Here is a 23,301-nt window from a genome sequence, read left to right as displayed (position 1 = left end):
TAAACGAAAAATCATGATTTAACGGTTATTTTAACTCTAATTTTGATGATTTTTTACAGCTACACTCCTTGACTCTATATGAATACAATGAATGAATTCGATCTTCAATTTAAAATATTTACACTAGTGGATACCACAAAATCTTATGTTATACTTGATGAAAATATAAATAAACTCTCAAGTGTTAGTGAATCTATCATTTTGATGGGATACGCTTCCTACGAAACTAATGTCAACGATTCAACCGTCAAACTTGTTTATATATGATTCAAGATCCCATACACCAAAAATTGAAAAAAAACAAACATTTAGAGAACAAGTAATGAGACAAAACTTTTCGACGGTTATAAATGAAAAATCACGATTTAACGGTTATTTTAACTCCAATTTTGATGATTTTTTATAGCTACACTCCTTGACCCTATATGAATACAATGAATGAATTCGATCTTCAATTTAAAATATTTACACTAGTGGATACCACAAAATCTTATGTTATACTTGATGACAGTATAAATAAACTCTTAAGTGTTAGTGAATCTATTGTTTTGATTGGATACGCATCCTACAAAACTAATTTCAACAATGCAACCGTCAAACTTGTTTATATATGCTTCGAGATTGCATACGCCAAAAATTGCAAAAAAAAAAACATTCAAAGATCAAGTAAAGAGACAAAACTTTTCAACGATTATAAACGAAAAATCACGATTTAACGGTTATTTTAACTTCGATTTTGATGATTTTTTACAGCTACACTTCTTGACCCTATATGAATACAATGAATGAATTCGATCTTCAATTTGAAATATTTACACTAGTGGATACCACAAAATCTTATGTTATACTTGATGAAAGTATAAATAAACTCTTAAATGTTAGTGAATTTATCGTTTTGATGGGATACGCATCCTACAAAACTAATTTCAACGATCCAACCGTCAAACTTATTTATATATGCTTCAAGATCACATACGCCAAAAATTGCAAAAAACAAACATTCAGAGATCAAGTAATGAGACAAAACTTTTCGACGGTTATAAATGAAAAAGCACAATTTAACGGTTATTTTAACTCCGATTTTGATGATTTTTTATAGCTACACTCCTTGACCCTATATGAATACAATGAATGAATTCGATCTTCAATTTAAAATATTTACATTAGTGGATACCACAAAATCTTATGTTATACTTAATGAAAATATAAATAAACTCTAAGTGTTAGTTAATCTATCGTTTTGATGGGATACGCATCATATGAAACTAATTTCAATGATCTAACCATCAAACGTGTTTTAGTGTTTATATATGCTTCGAGATCGCATACGCCAGAAATTGCAAAAAATAAACATTCAGAGATCAAGTAACGAGACAAAATGTTTCGACGGTTATAAACGAAAAATCACGATTTAACGGTTATTTTAACTCTGATTTTGATGATTTTTTACAACTACACTCCTTGATCCTATATGAATACAATGAACTAATTTGATCATCAATTTAAAATATTTACAGAAGTGAATATATACCACAAAATCTTATGTCATGATGATCTATGAAAATTGAGGATTTTGTAAAAGGAATAACATGTAAGCTTTGAATTCCATTGGCAAGGTTACATGGTCGTTTAGATTTTTAAAACCCTCCAAATCTCATGAACAATGTTATTTATTTTAGTGAAAAATTAATAAAATTAATAATAATTATTGTAGAAGTGTGAAAAATGTAATCACTCGTAATAAAAAGTTTTACAACTTTCATTAAGAGGTCAACTCCGAAATTTAGTATGCATATACTGATTTAGTATTATGTTTTACATTTTTTTGGGTCAAATTATGTTTTTCATTTTCATTTTTATTGATTTAAAATATATTTTTCTTAACGGGTAACGGGTCGGGTCATATTACCTGAAAATATTAACGGGTTGATTTCGGGTCGGGTCATATTACCCGTTTACTTTAACGGGTATTACACGACACGACCCGTTAAGCTATCGGGTATGACACGAAAACGACACGAACACAAGAAACACGACACGAATGCCAGGTCTAGTCTCATGTATCTAGATAAGATATGGTCGTAAATATCTCTAACCACTCAACTTCTTCTTCTTCTTCCTTTTATTTTTTATTTTTTTTATTGTGGAAACTACCACTCAACTTCTTTGTGTGGTGTGGAAGCTTGACTATCACACAATTGTTGTCTTCTTTAACCACTCAACTTATTTGTGTGGTGTGGAAACTTGACCATCTCACACAATTATTGTCTTCTCCCATGAACTTTATTAAAGGGCAGGCTTTTCCAACTCATACACAGGAAACTAGAGCGTTCTGTGTAAAAGCTTCTTTTGATTGAAGCATCTTTGGCTTCATCATTCACGCATACAACTTGAACATTAGATTTCAACATTCAGTTCCTCCCTTCATTGTGTGAGTTTTGTTTAATCAGGAAAAGATAAACAGACATGGGAACGGGATTGGGGTCTTCATGGTTTAGCTTGTTTTTTATAGGTTGTATTAATTTGCTTTTACTCAATGCTACTCACTGTGTTTCGTTTGTGCAAACACTTTCGCATTTCGCTGAGTGCTCTGCCTTGTTTCAATTCAAGGAAAGCCTTACGATCAATATGTCTGCTTCTAATGATCCATCTGCTTATCTGAAGGTTGCATCTTGGTCGCAAGAAGATCAAGTTGATCGGAATCGGAGTAACTGTTGTTCGTGGGATGGTGTTGAGTGCTATGAGGAGTATGGCCATGTCATTGGCCTTGACCTCGCCAGCAGCTGTCTATATGGTTCTATCACTTCCAACAGCAGCCTCTTCCGACTTGTTCACTTGCAGAGGCTCGACCTCTCAGATAATCACTTATTCTCTCCAATACCGTCAAGATTAGGCCATGATCTTACGAGCCTAACATATCTCAACCTTTCTCAGTCGTCTTTTTTTGGCCAAATTCCATCTGAAATTTCCAAGTTGTCCAAACTGTCTACCCTGGATCTGTCTTACAATGAAAAACATGAACGTGATGGTGCAAATCATTTCCATTTAAAACTGACAAAGGCCAACCTGAGAAGCCTAGTCCAAAACTTGACCAACATAAAACAGCTTCACCTTAGCTGGGTAGACATATACTCCACTGTGCCTGATATCTTGGTCAATGCATCTTCTCTCACATCTCTCAAACTTGAAGACTCTGGTTTGTATGGGGAATTCCCTGTTGGCCTTTTTCACCTACCTAACTTAGAGGTTCTTTATGTGTCCTGGAACTTAGACCTCACAGGTTATTTTCCAAACTTTAACAGGACCAATTCCTTGAAGAAGTTAACAGTTGCGCAATCAAGCTTCTCCGGTCAACTGCCTACCTCTCTCGGAAACCTTCATTCCTTAAATCTATTGGACATCCATTTCTGTAACTTTTATCCCCATGTTCCATCTTCACTCAGGAACCTTACCAAGCTCAGGTATCTTGACATTTCTTCATTTTATGATTCCATGTATTTTCCTGGCAAAAGTTCTTTCACAACAACAAACCAATCTCTAGTTTCCGAATCCTTGTCTTGGCTTGGAAAGCTAACCAAACTTTATCACTTGGGCCTTTCATATACCAACCAAAGGGGAAAATTCCCATGTTTTGTGTCTAACCTGACCAACCTTGAATATCTAGATTTGGGCACTAATGAAATAACTGGTCAAATCCCATCTTGGGTTACAATGAATTTGACCCAGTTAACTGTTCTAGATCTTTCCTTTAATAACTTGAGGGGATCAGTTGAGTTTGATCAGTTTTCCAACCTCAAGAAGTTAAAGGATCTTCGGTTATCAAACAACAAGTTATCTCTACGGATCAAATCCAATTTGAGTGCTACTCTTCCTATGTTCCAAATTCTGCGGCTGTCTTGGTGCAACTTAACAGAGTTTCCTGAATTTTTAAGTAATCAAAAGGAATTGTACGACCTACACCTTTCTTATAACAACATTCATGGCCAAATACCAAAATGGTTCTGGAATGCAACTACAGATACGTTGTTGAATGTTGACTTCTCTGGAAACTTGTTAACCGGTTTTGACCAAAATCCACTCATTCTTCCATGGAAAAATATGTTGTATTTTGGTATAGCGTCCAACAGGTTACAAGGATCACTGCCAGTTCCGCCACAATCAATCACAGCTTATGATGTCGCAAACAATGATTATAGTGGAGAAATATCACCTTTGTTTTGCTGCTTGGATTATCTACAACTTCTTGACTTGTCCAACAACAACTTGAGTGGCATGCTTCCGCAATGTTTGGGGAACTCCAGTACATTGGAAGTACTGTACCTAAGGAACAATTCTTTCCATGGCAATATTCCTCAATTGTGTGCAAACAAAAATAGTTTGAAAATGGTTGATTTAAGTTTCAATCGGTTGCAAGGAAAGTTGCCAAGAACAGTGGCCAATTGCACTCAGTTAGAGTTTCTCAATCTTGGAAACAATCGCATCAGCGACAGCTTCCCATCTTCGTTAGGGGCACTTCCAGTACTAAGGGCTCTCATTTTGCGGCATAATGGATTTCATGGCATAATTGGGAAGCCTGCAACTATACACGAGTTCCCGAACTTGTGCATCATTGATCTATCTAACAATGATTTTTCCGGTATGTTGCCCTCAAATTACCTAGAGAACTGGAATTTCATGAAATTTGTTGGTGAAGCCAATCAAACTTATTTTAAAGTCTCTTCAACCGGCAACCCACATAAAATCTGGTATGAGTATCCATACACCATCACGATTGTTGCTAAAGGTGTTGAGTTGAAATATTTGGATACGCCTTATCTTTTGAGACTCATTGATCTCTCAAGTAATAGATTTGAAGGTGAGATTCCGGCAGGTATAATTGGGAATCTAAGAGGCCTTCATTTTCTAAGCCTTTCCAACAACTCTCTCACGGGTCTCATCCCCTCATCTCTAGGGAACTTGGCAGCTCTTGAATCATTGGATCTCTCTGAAAACCAGCTCTCAGGAAGGATCCCTAGCAATTTGGTACAACTGAATTTTCTTGCATATTTCAACGTATCCCACAACCGTCTTTGGGGGCCTATCCCACTTGGCCAACAGTTTGGTACATTCCTAGAAGATTCATACCAAGAAAACCCGGGTTTGTGTGGAAAGCCTTTGTCAAAGAAATGCAAGGATTCTGAGAGCACAAAGCTACCACCACCATCAATCCTTGAAGAAGGTGAAGATTCGGGATTTCGATTTGAGTTTGATTGGTACGTGGTTCTGCCCGGAGTCATTAGTGGACTAATAGTTGGAGTGATTTCTGGGAACACTTTGGCAAACAACAAGCATGAATGGTTTGTGGAGAAATTTAGCAGGAAGAGGCAGCCAAGAGGCACAAAGGGAAAGGGACGCTGGACATAGTCATTATTTTATCCATGAAATGTTTGGCTCTTCAAGGCCAATTCAGGTACTTTCTTTTTATTCAATAAGATTTCTCTCATGCTGTCGTCGAGGTTTCCTTAAAAACATTAATTCTAACTTGTGATGCATGCTTGGTGTTAATAAGTGTAACATTTATTTGTGAGAGTTGTATTATATTTCTGAGCAGTGAGTATCTAAAATTATATTTCTAACTGAGTAGTGAGTACCCAAAATTTTACTGCATGCATCTTCTGGCATTGCTGCCTTAGTTTGCCACCAGAAGGTTTTTGGCAACCTTAATGAGGAAGTTGCCTTTCCGAAAGTAACTTGGAATAAATTAAAACATGACAACTGAATCGAAACTAACATGCTTGCATATATAGTCACTAGGAATGCCTTTATGTTTTTCTTTTCTTTTGAGAAAAAATGGGATTCTTTTCAAATGAATTATTGGTCATATGATTAGGGAGTACTTACACAAACTACAGCATAGCTGGCAGCTTGCTTTCTTTATCAATTGCTAGAAGAATAGTTAAAGCAAATGAATTTATGAGGGCTAGCTTATATGATGAATGGCTTCTTAATCTGTATGACTACTATATTTACCGTTACGATCGATTCTTCATTAATCCATTCATGATATATAAATTATAAATTTCATTCATCTCTTATAATCTATTGATTTGTCCATTTTACTATTGCAGGTTTGTCGAAAACTTGCTTAAAGAGTAGATTGTCGGTGTGATTGAAGTTGGTCGTATTAGTTTTGCACAATGTTATTTTCCTGGTTACATTTGTTCAATCTTAAGCTTGGTTCATCTGAACATGTAATATATGTAAATAGCGTTGTAAAAATTATCATCTCTGTCTGTAATCATATTATATATTATATATGTAAAATAGTATCACCTTAAACGGTCTTAAACCCCGCAGCACCGCCTAAAAATTTTCATCTATAAATTAGTATATAGAAAATCATAAAATATTTATAACATATTTTCATTGGCTAAAGTTGTTGAAACCATGTATGTTATGGTTTGATTATGCCATGCAGGCGTGTTTCGTGAAGGATTTGTTTCTGCCCAAAAGTGTAACATAATCATGAAATTGTAACCGGTTCGATCCTCACTTCATAATTGACGATTTGGCTACATCCATAGTTTGAATACTAGGTAAATGGAATTCATGTTTTAACGTATTGCTTATTGATGCTGGTATGAGAAAGTAACATCGATCATTATGTTTTAATTAGCTTGGCTCGAAAATTAAAACATGCACAATTTTACCTTTTTAGTTGGAACTCTCGATTCTACTTTGCATATTATTTTGATTCGTTTCACTTCATGATAAAACTTAGGGAAATTACCAGAAATGACCTATTTTCTTAGAATAAACTGGCTATGTACAAGTTATGCACATTATGCACAAAAATGAAATGACGAAACACGCACATATAAATTATAAAAACTCACGGCTTTTTCCTGACTTCGAAGAGAGAGTTGTGAGCTCTGAGTGTTTATGTTGAGCTCAAATATGTGAGCATATCATGTGTATATCGTGTACACTGGGCTCTTCTCCTTCATTTCTCAGATCGCCGCCCTCCATCTTCCCTAATCTCTCTCCCATGGCAAAATCTGACTCCGAAACTCAAAACCCAATTTCTCTGTGTTGGTGGTAAGACAAAGGCATGAGATTCCAAAACCCAATTTCCAGGTTTGAGGCAATTTTGATTGAATTTTTTAGGGTTTTAGAGTGGTAGACAAAGGCATGTGATTCCAAACCCGTTTTCCCAATACCCACATAAATTAATCACAACCAACCTGTTCGATCCAAGGCAAGAACATTCCCTTAAACTGGCTAGTGAAGTAGAATAGCAATTTACAGGCCAAAACTTTCTCCCTTTGTGACATGAACCTCAAGACTGTCGGACATTTAGAGGCCATAGTCAAAACACAGATTTCTTAAGATATTAGTATAATTTGATGTCCCATCTTGGTAATGATACACACTAGATCTCCTTGCCGCAGATAAGTGATTGCTATACCTTTGGTTGGCTTTTTTATTCTGAGCAGACTGAATCAAGCCAGGCATCAGATCATCGACATAGATTAAAAAATCATCCCCTAGGAGCCTACATGGTTTCGCCAACGCCTTGTAAATGGGATTTGAGAAATTGGGTTGCTTGTTGAATATTGTAGTACCTTGCCATCGCCTCTTTCGCAAAAACCCATTTGGGGGTTAGGGTTCTTTGAGGGTGAGAGAGTTTTTCAAAGAAATATGCAATGACTACGTTCGAGAAAATAACCTATTTATAGACAAGGGCATTTAGGTTATTTTCAGTCTTCAAAAAATCATATTTCTGTCATATTGTTATGTTGGAGTGGAAAAAAAAATTCTGAAATTCGCGAACCAAACCAAAAAAGTCCCGATACCGAACCAAAAACGTTTTGAACTGAAAATTCCAAACCATTCGGTAACAGATCCCGAAAATTTTGGTATGGGATTTGGAATCCCATATGCCTTCGTTCAAGAATCCTGAATTGAACCAAAACATTCATAAAATATAGGGAACTTTAACGAAAAGTCCCCGGTACTATTCACTTTAACTAAAAATCACATTTTTATATGTCTTTGCATGTCTTTGTTTTGTGTTGCATTTGTTATATGAAGGGAATGTTTAGAAGTGCTTTTAAAATGTCTGAAAGCACTTTTAGAGAAAATATTTTCGAGTTTCAAAAGCACTTAAAGTGTTTCCCGAAAGAAGCACATAACGAGTGCTTTTTCAAGTGCTTGTTATTTTGGAGAGTTAGCATACTCTTACTCATCTCCCTCCACACACCCTCACCACTTGATTGGCCGTGTATTATGCCACTTAGTGATCCCTCTTTATTCTGGCTGAGCGGCGATTATCTGACAATCTGGGCTTCCCTTAACGGGGCTACGAACCATGGTATCGGAGGTTTGAATCCCTCCTTACCCACAACCAGCCAAAAAGGGAAGAACCTTTCCCTTTGGATGTAGGAAAATCATGATCGGGAAGCGGACCCGAAGCTATGGTGGGTTAGGTTTCAATCGTTAGGTTTTTTGCCAAAACTAATCCGAAATTACTCTTTAGTTCGGTTTTCTTTGGTTTTTTTGTTTAGTTTGACTTTGATTCAGTTTTTAAGTTTGGGTTCAGTTCGGTTTTTTATTTTATTTTATAAGACCTTGCAAGTGCTTTGCAAATCCAACTTTAACCCAAATAAATTGAGATGGTGTGGATTTCATTCAAACTAGCATCTTCGCACGCGCTTACGCATATGCGAGAGGCATTTTTGCATTACAGCCACTACGCGCTCCAAAAATGTGTTGCTTTTGATATTCTTATATTTCTTAAGTGATTACTAAAAATAAATCTGATCCCATTGCCAAAGGAGATAGCCTCGTCCAACTATTTAGGCACACACTTAAAATGTAATTGAAATAGAGAGACTCTCTCAAAGGGAATTAGATTATGCCCCCTAAATCGCAAATGAAGTGCGTGCGGAGACTCTCATTGTTCCTGCCCTAGACTGTATTGCTCTTTTTTTTCTCTTTTCTTTTCTTTTTTGTCAAATGATATATTTTGTTAGATTAGATGTTAAATTTGCCACCGACGGAGTTTGAACCCACGCCGTCATACAAGATTTCAACACCTTTCCACACTATGGTAAAGGGTCACTTGCAGGAATGTATTATTCATTGCCAAAAAGATCAACTAAAATGTAATTGGGCGCTCCTGCGTATGCGAGAGGCTTTTTTATTATTATGGGCGCCATGAGCTCCCAAATATTTTTTTATTTATGTTAAAACCAGATCTTTGATTTAGTATTAAGTACTTTTTATCTTCGATTTTGAGTCCCCTTTTATTTCTTTTGTTTTTTTTACATATATTTGTTTTATGGGAAAATTAGAATGCCCTACATTTTTTCTATTGGGAAAATTAGAATGCCTTACATTTTTTCTATAGTTGTTAGATTAAACGTTCATCCCTTTTAAAGATTTGATTAAGGTGCTTTGATCAATTGCCACCTCAATAATTTTCTATTTATTTAATTTCCATGTCATTATTTTATATGCATTTATATAGAGGTATAAGGTAGCTTAGCAACTAATTGCCTATAATATAGGAATTTAATTTCATCAATCCCCTTCTATGCATTAAATGACATTTTTTTAATAAAATAAAATAAAAAATTAATTAACTAATTCCTCATTACCGTAGTATTAGTATTTAAAAGAAGAAGAAAAAATTCTCTTTCTATTAAAAATGTCTCAATAAAAAGTCTTCAATACATATTTTTTCACGTGTATATATATATATATATATATATATAAAATATACTTAAAACTTATGATACATTTGAGAACAAAAGTGTCGACTTTTGGTATGTTTAGATTTCAAATGTACCGAGAAACCAAATGTACCAAAAATTCAAATGTACCATAAAACCAAACGTACCCATTGTTATGTAACCCTTTTGGTACGTTTAGATTTCAAATGTACAGAGAAACCAAATGAACCAAAATTTCAAATATACCATAAAACCAAATGTGCCCATTGTCAGGTAACCCTTTTGGTACACTTAGATTCCAAATGTACCAAAAGACCAAATGAACAAAAAATCACAAATGTACCAGAAAACCAAATGTCTCTATTAGATAACCCTTTTGGTACATTTACATTCCAAATGTACCAAGAAATACAAAAAATCAAATCCACTGTAAAACTAAATGTGTCCATATTATAGGTAACTAGACGTAGCTATATAATCAAACAAATCTTTATTATGTGTTGGGTCTTCTAAATAATAAAATCTGAAATTTTTTTTATTTATAAATATTCTACTCTATTCCAAAAAAAAAAAAAAGGTAAAATTATAACAAACAATAAAAAAAAAGCATAGAGATGGATAATAAATGCATAAATATAGGGATAAGAGGAAAAGAAAAAGAAAAAAACAAAATGTCTAGCAAAAGTCGTGAAAAACTAAAATTCTAAACAAAATTGAACTTATGTGAAAAACTGAAATTAATAACCAAAATTTTAGGAAAATGTTTGAACAAATTTTCAAAAGGAGTGTATGTTTAGTCTAAAAAATTAAAAAAACGAGGGGCCTATATCAAAACGTCCCTTATTTTATTTTGTGTGCATTTGGTAAGTGGTTGTCATTCACCATTTTAAATACGAAGAATAAAAGAAAATTCATGGAAAAAGAAAATAATTAAAACTAAATAAACAATGTACATGCAACTGATAGCCAAAAAACAGAACATTTGGGTATCAATGGAAAATAGCACTTCATGAACATTTTATTTTATTTTATGCTTTTCACATGTATTGAATGAAATCGACATGCAACTACGTAAGCTACATATTTGGGATAGGTAATACACAAACTCATCGAAGCAAAAACAAATAGAATTAGTATGTACATTTGCACCGTTAGATTTAAATGCATTTTAAACTTCATGTTTGAACTTATGGTGTACCAAAGAAAAAATATTTGTATAGCAAACCTGGCTACATCATTGTTATTGAACATATGGTGTAACAAAAAACAAAAGAAATCATTCTTCTCTTTATCAATTAAAATTGCATACCATGTATAATTAATATGTTCAATGTCTGATCAAGACTAACAAACATGTTTCAAAGAAAGGGGGCAAATTATTAAGGTACCGTAATGACAATAAAGAGAAACTTTTGAGTTTCGTTTTTCCAAAATCAAAATTCCCGAAATTTTCAAGAATAGAGTACCAAGAGTACCAATTCTTCCCTGTCTCTTCGTCTTCAAATTCCTAGTGATCAATTGCATAAAATATGAACAAAATCACATCACAACCCATAAGAAAAATATAAATTAAGCAATAGATTTCGTGGCGTTACCTTTAAAAATGGCCATATGATGCTCCGCCTTCCTACAATGCACTTGGATTGATAGAAACTATCCCAATATTTGAAATTTAGGTAAATCTCAGTTTACTACCCTCAAGTTTTGTGGTTTTCAACATTTAGTACATGAAATTTTTTTTGTCCCAGAGTCATACCTAAAATGTTAATTTTGGGACAATCTCATACATCTATTAGTCTTGCTGTTAAGTCTCCCGTTAACTGATGACGTGGCACCCATGTGGACAATAACTGGACGCCACGTGTCATTAAAAAGTTTTTAAAATATTTAAAAAAAAAAAAAACCCAGTACCCACTTCTTCCCCACCCGACACCCTCCACCCCCTTGGTCTTCTCCACCCGAGCACCCCCTTCTCTCATCCCCCATCACCCACCCCTTGCCCACCCGAACCACCCCTTCTCCCATCGGGCCATCTCCCATCTCCAACCGTACCGAGATGCTGTCACATAAGTCCTTCATCATCAAGAAGAAGCTGGCGAAAATTGCTTTATGATTTTCATTCTGAGAAACAGATAGAAACATTTTATGTTAATTATCGGGAACTTCTATGGAGTCTCGTAACGGAGATTGCTATATGAAATTGTATTTGATTTGTAGTTCAATTTAATTAGTTTGGTTTGTAAAATAACAAAATCTAGGAAACTTAATCATCAGGAAGAAAGAGACTGGGAGAGTTGAACAAGAAGAGAGAGGTCGCGGGTGTGAGAATCCAAGAGGCCGTTAATGAGGTCGCAGGGTGAGAATTGCAGAGGTCGAGAAGCAAGTCGAGCTCGTTAGTAAATTGAACTACAAAGGGTGGCTCGGGTGGGCAAGGGGTGGGTGATGGGGGATGGGAGAAGGGGGTGCTTGGGTGGAGAAGTCGAAGGGGGTGGAGGGGATGGAGGGGTGGATGGGTGGATGGGTGGAGGGTGGAGGGTGGGGAAGAAGAAGTGGGTACTGGGGTTTTTTTTTTTTTTTTTAATGACATGTGGTGCCCAATTAGTGTCCATATAGGCGTCACGTCATCTGTTAAAGGGAGACTTAACAGCCAAACTAACAGATGTATGAGACTATTCCAAAATTAACACTTTGGCTATGACTCTGAGACGAAAAAAATTTCATGTACTAAATGTTGAAAACCACGAAACTTGAAGGTAGTAAGTTAAGAAACGCGGGATAAAAATAGAGATAGAAATTAAAAGTCAAAGAAAACGGTGGAAGGAAATGCCTGAGAGACTGAAAATCAATTAAAGGTGGAATCAAATCGCAACTGCTCATGGCAATTTGAAATCTAATATCACGTTCATACTTTATTGTCTTTTGCATTAAGTCTGAAAATGATGAATAAAAATTACGTTAGTACTGCAAATATAAAAACTAACATATAAAACAATGAATAATTTGTAATAAAAGATAAAAACGAAAACAAAAAATTAACCATTGCCAAAGCCTCAACAACTAGGGGTGGAAAAAAATTCCCGAAAATCCCGAACCGAACCGAAAAAATCCCGATCCCAAACCAAAAATTTCCCAAACCGAAATTCCCGAAATTTTCGGGATGCTATCCCGAGCCAATCCCAAAATTTCGGTATGGGATTCGGGATTGGCTTCTCGATATTTCGGGAATCCCATACCAAACCGAAAATATATAATATTAATTATTATATATATATATATATTTATACATATATATATATATTATTCTTTTATAATTGATGCTAGTAGTTTCTAATTCATGCTCAGCAACCTAGAATGCCCTACACCTTGCATATTTTTCATGTTCTGTTTGATATTCATGTGGATTTTATTATTGCTGCTGCCATGGCTGATGATTTCAGAAGGCTTGATTCTTTTGTCTCTCAACAGATTGCAAAAAGAGTTTAATTAATTTGAATTTTGACTATGATAAAAAGAGTCAAGCATGCCAGTGTTCAATTAAATGGTAGTGTGAATGAAATGAAATTCCTAGTTCATGAATGTGTTCTTGAATTATATATTTGAAGAACAATTCATAATTTCATATTTCAATTTGGGATTCCCGATTTGTCCCAAAATCCCGAAAATATTTCGGGATTCCCGAAATTTGGGATTCCCGAAAATTTGGTTTGGGATTGGTCTTCAAATTCCCGTCCCGAAAAATTTCGGTTTGGGATTCGGGATACTAGTTTCGGTATGGTATCCCATACCGAACCACCCCTATCAACAACCCAAAAAACAGAATGGCAATATTAATAACAAAGAAAACAAATTAAACAAATTTCAAACCTTGTTCGTTGTTTGTTCCACTGTTAGTAAAATTCCAGAGATTGATTGATTGTAGAAGAACTTCTATTCAATAATCCTGTAAAAATGCATGCGAAGATTAACATTAAGGAATAAAACACAAACGTTAATAATTGAGAAATTAGAATTATGGAGGAGGAATAAAATTCAATTAACCACAAAACGAATTGTGTTACCGGCTTTGTCAAAGGGCCAATTCTTGTTGGTTTTTGCCAATTTCATCTTCTCCTCGAGGCTCCAGCAACACAATTTCAATTTGTTCTCTCAGATTCTTTTATTTTGTGTTTTATTTACATCTCTTCCCGCAAAACTGCTTCATATCCCACATTTGCTTTTATTTTCATGCACATTTGCATTCTACAAAACTGCTCCCATTACACGGTTCAAGCCTTCAACTGCAAAATAGCAGTTCTAACTATAAGTGTATTTAGGTTTCTTTTTTATCTTTTATTTTTTATTCAATTACTGAAAGTAGTTTGAAAACTGCAGTATCTCCCACAATCCCACATTTCTTTCCAATTTTTTTCATTTATTATTTTTTTTTAATTGGTTTTTTTTAGTGCATCTTTCACCTTATGTATTTATCTACTTTTTTTTTTTTTTTTAATGAAGATCAGTTAGCAATATTGCATTGATCACTTACTTACTACGTGGACTCTTGACCAGTATTGGTTTTAAATTCCGTTTTCCTTTTTGTTTTTGTTTTTGTTTTTTTATTTATTTATTTATTTATTATTTTGTTTTCCAATACATTTTTTTTTTGTTGAGATATGGTTTTTTACCAGTTAGTCTTATTTTTTGAATTTTTGGGGTTTTGATTGTGAAGGAAACAAGTGGTCATTTTTAGCATTCCGTTTTCTTTCCAAGAACCCTCTCACGGGTCTCATGATCTCATCCCCTCATCTCTAGGGAACTTGACAGCTCTTGAATCATTAATGATGATTTTGTTAAAATAAAAAATAAAAAAAATAAAAATTTAAAGAGACTTTAGACTCTTGCTTAGCGTGATAAGCATGACAGACGGGACAAAACTTAATCAGGAAGAGCGCTCACTTGACTTCAAGTCTTCTACGTTGATGTTTTACTGCTGCTCGGGACGACCATTTTAAATGTGTTCCGCAGTGTCATTATCAGATACACTAATCCTGGCCGTTTCTGTTCTTTTTTTTTTTTTATTTGTTCACTTTAGTTATTAATTATATCGTTGAAAAAAGAAGCAAAAAGACACCACATTGTAATTTGTGTATTTAAGTTTGCTATGGGAGACTCATATTTGACAAACATTAAACCCAGAAAATAACAATTACATAAAGTCAGGAGATGGGACTGCGATCGTCTTGGCGGTTTAATGTTTCTTACTTGTCCAGACACAAACCATAGCCCATGATGATGAGTGCTCTGCCTTGCTGCAATTCAAGCATAGCTTTGGGATCAGAAAATCTGCTTCTGATGAGCCTTTTGCATATCCAAAGACTGGATCTTGGATGCGAGAACGAGATCAAAATCGGAGCAACTGTTGTTTGTGGGATGGTGTCGAGTGCCATGAGGAGTCTCGCCATGTCATTGGCCTTGACCTCAGGAGCAGCTTTCTTTATGGTTCTATCAGTTCCAACAGCAGCCTCTTTCAACTCGTTCACTTACAGAGGCTTGACCTCTCAGATAATGACTTCAATCTCTCTCCAATACCATCACGTTTAGGTCATGATCTTACTTATTTGACGTACCTAAACCTCTCATATTCCGTATTTTCTGGCCAAATTCCAATCGAAATTTCAAAGCTATCAAAGTTGTCAACCCTTGATCTGTCTTCTAATAATGATTTGGAGCTTAAGAGAACCGACCTGAGAAGCCTAATCCAAAACTTCACCAGCATAAAAGAACTTGATCTCAGCGACGTGGACATACATTCCACCGTTCCTGAAATGCTGAGGAATGCAACTTCTCTCACAGTTCTTTCACTTGGGACATGTCAGTTGTATGGGGAATTCCCAATAGGTATTTTCCAGCTACCAAACTTAGAGGTACTTGATTTCTATGAAAACTTCAACCTAGCCGGTTATATTCCTACCTTTAACAAGACCAATTCATTCAAGGTATTGGATGTTGCCGAGACGAGTTTCATGGTCAGTTGCCTAATTCCACACACTCAAGCAACGACTTTTGGGTTAAAATGACAAATTTATCCTCGAGGCACACCGGGATTCCCACACTCAAGCAACGGACAATAATGACTTAATCAAGGAAGAGTCAAATGTGATCAAAATAGTATTTATTCAAAACTCTCTCATCACTCCTCATCAAGTCCTCACTCAAAAGGTAACTTCCAATTTTCCTATTCAATTTGGGATTAATTGCCAAGTTAATTGCAAGATATTATTTCACATAATATCTTGCAATTACACTCACAATTTGACCATATGTGGCCGGCCCCTATTCTCCAAATAAGGCCGGTCACTCCCCTATAAATAGCCATACTTTCCCACTAAAATGCGAGACCATTCTCTCTCTAAAAATTCCTAAACACTTTCTCTTTCGAATTCGAACTTTAGCATCGGAGATTCTTCGGCCAAAACCCCCCCATCATCTTGAGCGCATGAGACTTTTGATCTTAATTTTAGATGTTATTATTTTATAGGTAGATTTTCGTTAAGAAAAAAAATGACTAAAATTTACATCCACATAACTAGCTTTGAACATCGGTAAAATTCCCCTTGTAGAGAAATACGTTCGTAAAGCCAACAAAACTTAACTTTCTTTGCTAAAGCAAAGTTTTATCTAAATAGCTCTAATCAAACCCCGACAACTACCAACTTTGCTTTTCAAAGTCATAAAAAAAGTCTGGATACTAATTAGAGCAACTCCACCCCTAAAGACTTTGCGCCTGCACCCAGCCCATTTATCCACTTCAGTGAACAGTAATAGACCCTAATGAACAGTAATAGGCCAAAGCATCTCCACCCCAAAAAAAATGTGCTGGCACCTAGTCTAAAAATGCGCTGGCACAAACGATCTCCACTCCTACAAAATGCGCTGGCACCCAGTCCATTTAAAATATTAAATAATTTTTTTATAAAATAATAAATAAATAAAATAGTTTTAATTTCGGATAGGATTTTTAACCAATCTCGTCACGCCACGTGTCAATATCCGAACGTACTATTTTTTTAATAGATTTCCGCTAAGATTTTCAACCAATCCCGACAACCCACGTGTCACTTCCTGTTTACAATAATTTAGGCAAGATTTCGATAAGATTTTTAACCAATCTTGTCACGCCACGTGTCATTATCCGAACGTACTATTTTGTAGATAGATTTCTGATAAGATTTTCAACCAATCCCGACACGCCACGTGTCACTTCCTATTTACAATAATTTAGCCAAGATTTCGATAAGATTTTCAACCAATCACGTAGTGCCATGTGGCATTGTCCAGAACCTCATCTTCTCTTTTGTTGTCCATATAAACCCTACATCCCTACATCCCTACATCCATCCTCACACTATACTCAATCCTTTTTTTTTATCTCAGAATTCTTCTTTATTGTTTTCAAATCTTGAGTTCTTACAATGTCTTCTTCAAGGAGAGCGTATAAACAGTTGCAAGAGCAGTAGATAAGGTTGTTGGCACAACAGGAAGAATTGGTCAATCTTGACCAAGGTGGAGGTGGAGATGAGGCCTTCGCAATGAAGGAGGATGAGGATGATCACCATAGAAGGCGGAGGGCCTCACATTCCCGCCGTATCATGGAAGCTATGGGTCAGATAGCCAAACCCAGACGTGCGGCAAACATCGATAGAAGAAGGGAAAGACGAGGTAAACATCTCTTGGAAGATTATTTTATTCCCAACAGCGTTTTCCCTAATCATGTTTTTAGACATCGTTTAAGAATGCAACGAAGTTTGTTCGATAAAATCATGAGTGATGTTTGCAACCATGATCCATATTTTGTGCAAAAAGAGGATGCTTTTCATGTTCTAGGTCTTCTTCCTGAGCAAAAAATTATAGCTGCCTTGCGAATGCTTGCATATGGAGCATCTGCAGATCAAGTGGATGAGATCGCAAGGATGGGAAAAACAACAGTTTTGGAGTCCCTGATGCGGTTTTGCTCTGCAATTGAAGCCCTCTACACCAATGAGTACCTTCGGCAACCCACGCCAAGGGACATGCGAAGGCTTCTGAGGAAGGGTGAGATGCGAGGCTTCCCTGGCATGATTGGAAGCATCGACTGCATGCACTGGACATGGAAAAACTGTCCAAGTGCGTGGCAAGGAGCTTATGGCGACATAAAAGGAGCCAAAAGCATCATTTTGGAAGCGGTGGCTTCTTTTGATACATGGATTTGGCATGCTTTTTTTGGTGTTCCAGGAGCTCAGAATGACCTAAATGTCCTTGTCCAATCTCCAGTGTTTAACGAACTGCTACAAGGAAATGGGCCGAGATGCACATATTGGGTTAATGGTAATAAATACGAGGGACCATACTACCTTGCAGATGGTATTTACCCAAGGTGGTCAACATTTGTCAAAACAGTGCCACATCCGCAGAGTGAAAAAGAGAAACACTTCGCAAAGTGTCAAGAAGGGTGTAGGAAGGATGTCGAGCGTTGTTTTGGTATCCTGCAAGCTCGTTGGGCCATTGTCAGGGCTGCAGCTAGAATGTTTGATGTCGAGGCTCTTCGATCCATCATGATGACGTGTATTATTCTCCACAACATGATTGTTGAAGACGAGTATGATTATGATACCGTCGATGAATACGAGCCGGATCCGATTAACAACTCAAGTACACAAATCTACTATGCTCATGACCAGACCGAAGATCCCGTGCAACACGAGCCGTTGGAACGGGATGGACGTTACAATGAATTGATCGTTCAAAGGTACACTTCATTGCAAGAGCCATACTGGCACATAACCCGCCAGAATGACTTGATTGACCATCAGTGGGGATTGCACGAAGGCGAAGATAATTAAAATAAGGCTTGTGGTTGAAGAATAAAGTGTATTGTTTTTTAAGTAATCTTATTTAGTGTGTTTTTTTTTTTTTAAGTTTAAATGGTGAGGTTATGTAATGTTATTTGGTGTAATTTTAAATAAAGTTCTAAAAATAAATAAGAAATTACATAAGAAATTAAATAAAGTTCTAAAAGTAAATAAGAAATTACATAAGAAATTAAATAGAGTTCCAAAAGTAAATAAGAAATTACATAAGAAATTAAATAAAGTTCTAAAAATAAATAAGAAATTACATAAGAAATTAAATAAAGTTCTAAAAGTAAATAAGAAATTACATAAGAAATTAAATAAAGTTCTAAAAGTAAATAAGAAATTACATAAGAAATTAAATAAAGTTCTAAAAATAAATAAGAAATTACATAAGAAATTAAATAAAGTTCTAAAAATAAATAAGAAATTAAATAAAGTAGTACAAATAAATGCGAAATTATACAAAGTCTGTGGAGTTAGGATATGTGGTGCTAGGATCTTGGTTGCTAGGATTTCTGTAGCTGGAACCCCCTTGACTTGTTTCGGCATCTCTTGCACGCCTCCTTCGCACGACATCTCTTTTTTCTGATGTCCAAAAATATTTTGAATTCGGAGACAATCCTACTAGAGACTTGTTCATAGTGTCACGATATGTTTGAGCCATCATTTCTTCTCTAAGCATCTCATTCTCTCGATGAAGTGCTTCTCTAATCATCTCGTTCTTTCGATTAACTATTTCTCTTTGTCTCTCAGCCGCCGCATCACGAGCCTCAGTAGCTGCTATTATTGCTGCCATAGCAGTAGCTTTTTCCTCATCTCTAACCTTTTCCCATGCCATGTTCAGTTCACCTTGACGAGTAAGTTCCTCCATATATTTAGTGTAGTCATTTTTGGAAGAACTACCTTTTTTCTTTGATGCCTTTTTACCTTGAGACCTGAGGGACTGACGAGTCGGTTGGGTCTCTGGCACTTCTTCAGGCGTCCCTTCCGTGTCTTCAAATGTGTTGGCTTCTTGTTCGGCTGTGTCTGCTTCTGGCGAACTGTGTAGACCCATACCGTGCATGACAACTTCTGGACCGGTTGCCACAATTTTGTATCTAGGGCAATCTTTGACAATTTGCCAACATTCCCATTTGTTGAATGATTTGTTATGGTTCTTTGCATTGTAGAATGCTTGTGCTTGTAGTGTCTATAAAAATGTGGGATAAGATAGTATTAAAAAATACGGGTGTAACACAAATAAATAAATTAAAATATTGATGGACGTGGAATGCATATAAATTACATAAGAAATTACATAGAAATTACATAAGAAATTAAATAAATTAAAATATTGATGTGGGTGTAACACAAATAAATAAATTACAATATTGATGGGCGTGGAATGCATATTACATAGAAATTACATAAGAAATTAAATAAATTAAAATATTGATGTGGGTGGAATGCATATAAATAAATAAAAATATTGTTACCTCATCCGCTAAACTTGTCCCGCTACGCAGATTACCAGAAGCATGAGAGATGTCGTTTTTCCAACAAGTAAAGGATGCGTTGAGTTTTTTCCAACGACCTTGAAGACCTTGACTAGATCTGGCATCTTTTCCATGTACATCACAAAACGCTTTCGTAATTTTACTCCACATTTCTCGCTTATCCATCTCATTACCCGTAATCGGGTCATGAGTAGTGCGAACCCAACATTCACACAACGTAACATCTTCACTGAGCTTCCACGAAGTCATTTTTTTCTCTCAAAGTGTACAAAATATTCAAATGTAGAAAGTGTAGAAAATATTGAAATGTGGTGTAAGGTGGAAGATGAGGGTTAGGTATTTATAGAAAAAAAAAAAAAAAAATTTTAAAATTTTTCTGTATTTTTTAAAAAAATTTCACAATTTTTAATTAATTTTTAATAAATTTTAATGTTGTAATTAATCTGGACCGTTGAATTTGAAAAATAATCAAATCCAACAGCCAATCAGCTGCCACGTGGCCAACGGTCAAAATTCTGACTGTTGGGCTTTTTTTTTTTTTTTTTGGTGAAAAAAACGTGGACCGTTGATCTGTGATCGGACGGTCCATTTTAAAAGTCAAATTTAAATTTTTTTTACCGTTGGAAATCCAACGGCCTACAAAAACTAGCCGTTGGAAATCCAACGACTCTGAGGAGGGCCACGTAGCCCTCACCCGTTCGAACCCACTTGCGCTGAAACACGGGGCCCGCGCGCTGCAGTGCTGTCGCCTACTCGCGCCCAGTCGCGAGTGTTGTGCACGCGCCAACGTTTTGGACCGGCTTCTGGGTCTGTCCGAAATGGGCTGGCCTGCTGCCTGGCATGGGCTGGGTGCCAGGCTGTTTCACGGGCTGGAGGGTTTGGACAGGGTGCTGGGCAAAAAAAGGTGGGGTGGATCTCCTCTTATGAAGTACCAACAACAACTCAAAGCAAGATTTTGGTTTTATTTTCTATGCTCTTACACTTTATTTATACAACTAAATTGTGTATGCAGTATATCTCTTGACTTGTCCCTTCCAAAAATACAACCCAACTAAATTATGTTTGGCTCAAACCCTTCTGCACAAAAAGGAGAATAGTCCAAAGCTCCACCACAAGAACACCCTTCTTTGGCCAATAAGTAAAAGATAGAAAATATGAAGGAATAAAGATTGTAGTTGTGATGAAACTGGTGGTGGGATCATAAATGAAAATATAATGGGAAAATGCTAATAAGTATATGTTTATTATCACCCTTAGTGAATAGGGTAATAAACACAAATTAACAAAGAAAAAAAAAGGTTACAAGAGGTACAAAAGATGAAAGGCTAAAGACTCCATCTTAATTTCCCACTAACCACAAATAATGACAAATAAACTCACTTTCTCACCAACAACCAAATAATGACAATTATAACTAGGGGTGGTATTGGTACGATTACCGTACCAAAACCCATGTACTAATTATCATACCAAACTTTTGGTATGATAAAATCTATTATCATTACTGTGCCAAACTTTCGGTATACCAAATTTCAACATGCCAAATAGTTCGGTTGGCATGGTATGGTAATGGTAATTACCACTTTGTTTTGGGCCAAAATTTGATTTTTTTTTTCCAACCTAATTCAAGGCCCAAACGTGTTTTGGCCATTCCCTTTGGGTTTCTAAAACTTTTTTTTTATTTAATTATGAGAATTTATAGAGATTCATTTAAGAAACAAGAAGTAAATAGATGGAAGAATTGCTGAAAGAACCCAATATGACACACCCCCACCCGGAATGTCCACTAGGACAATCGAGTTGTGCTGGCCGACACCCGGAAGGTGACGAAGCCATAAAGTGTAGTGATATGGAAAATGTGAATAAATCTAAACCTAAAAGTACCTAAAGACAAGAGTGTGTTGTGAGTGGGAATGAATCCATTTCACACGCGACGTCAAAGCATAAGTAAAGTACAGTAGTGTGGATAAGGATCATACCCTCAGAGCATAAGTAAAGTACAATAGTGTGGGTAAGGATCATACCCTCGTCAATACGAACTTTTAGCAACTAAAACCTGGAGGGGCGAAAAACAAGGGTGAGTGGGCCTGAAAATAAAGTTTTAATAAAAACTTTTTGAAAACGTTATAACCCCTAGTTGTAAAACCCGTATAATTTCCCAAAAATTAATAATACATACGTATATAGAAATCAGGCTTGAGAGCAATGAAAACCAAAGTGTGTGTCATGTCAAGTATCTCAGTAATAAATATGTAGGACAGGTGATGTGAATCAATATAAAATGATATGTCAGCCGGAGTTACCTAACGTGACCTGTACGGCTGAACCTATAGCTCATTAACCAATTCTTGCACACGAGTCGGAACCACCTAATGTGGTTTGTACGACATGCTGGGTGTAAATAGATACGCTCAAGTGCTACGATCACGTGAAGGCTATGCGAAGTATCGCAAGTCACCTACGAGTCGAAACCACTTAATGTGGTATGTACGACAGGCTGGCACCTGCCTTAGATCCAAGGTGAGCGTGTGGTGCGGGAGGTGAACGATCACGTGAAGGTTAGGCCCTGGCCTCGGGCGGAGCACTAACACCAGGGTGCAGGATAATGAACACTAAATGCTTTTAAACATAACCATACACACTACAATCACTATCATCAATATGCACTCACCTGAAGCTTACCTGGGCGTCCGCAGCGTCTTGCAATAATATGCATATCTATACTAATACATATACTAAAATGTAATGCAATTGACATAATATTTAAAAACGTAAATCCATTTAAAACAATTTTTGGGAAAATGGAAAACATATATATACGTATATATAGAAAACCAAAAGCCCACTCACTTGGAGTTCACGCTACAACTCCCTAGCACAAATATCAAGGTGTCACGAATGATCGACGCCTAGAACAATTATCAAATCATGTCTTAGAATTCTTATCAATAGAACATGCAACTTACATATCCTATTCGGGAAGATCTGTAAGTTGGATTCCCGATCCGTAAGTTTCTAATATCCTCAAATATTATGTACTATAACGTATCAAAGTTTAGTGACACTCCAACTGTCAGATTGTCGATTACTATAATAATCGAGTGGCGAACCTTAATGGAACTAGGTTCAAATGACGAAAATTCATCAATCGGACTTCACATATGAAATTGGGGATTCAAATTTAGCTTAGGAAGGTCAGGGAATGTCTTGGCCCACGCG

General features: G+C 36.0%; 2 protein-coding genes across 2 annotated transcripts; both read left to right on the top strand.

Moving 5' to 3' along the window:
- Window positions 1–2,314: 2,314 nt before the first annotated feature.
- On the top strand, window positions 2,315–6,335 carry LOC137709378 (receptor-like protein 6). The gene is made up of 2 exons (XM_068448472.2): window positions 2,315–5,449; window positions 6,108–6,335. The coding sequence occupies exon 1, from the start codon at window positions 2,467–2,469 to the stop codon at window positions 5,401–5,403; it is 2,937 nt and encodes a 978-aa protein (XP_068304573.2). The 5' UTR covers window positions 2,315–2,466; the 3' UTR covers window positions 5,404–5,449; window positions 6,108–6,335.
- Window positions 6,336–14,953: 8,618 nt separating this feature from the next.
- On the top strand, window positions 14,954–15,772 carry LOC148689356 (receptor-like protein 7; the record flags this gene model as incomplete). Its single annotated transcript, XM_088688447.1, has 1 exon — window positions 14,954–15,772. A coding segment is annotated over one exon (819 nt), but the record flags the coding sequence as incomplete, so codon positions are not given.
- Window positions 15,773–23,301: the final 7,529 nt, after the last annotated feature.

Source organism: Pyrus communis, chromosome 17 (assembly GCF_041283825.1).
Source record: "Pyrus communis isolate YQ-2024b chromosome 17, ASM4128382v1, whole genome shotgun sequence".
NCBI lineage: Eukaryota > Viridiplantae > Streptophyta > Magnoliopsida > Rosales > Rosaceae > Pyrus > Pyrus communis.
The sequence above is the reverse complement of the archived record's forward strand: the minus strand, read 5'-3'. Positions and strand labels throughout refer to the sequence as shown.

Bases quoted from the DNA above. Each gene is read 5' to 3' on its own strand.
- LOC137709378 (XM_068448472.2), top strand. From the start codon at position 2,467: ATGGGAACGGGATTGGGGTCTTCATGGTTTAGCTTGTTTTTTATAGGT.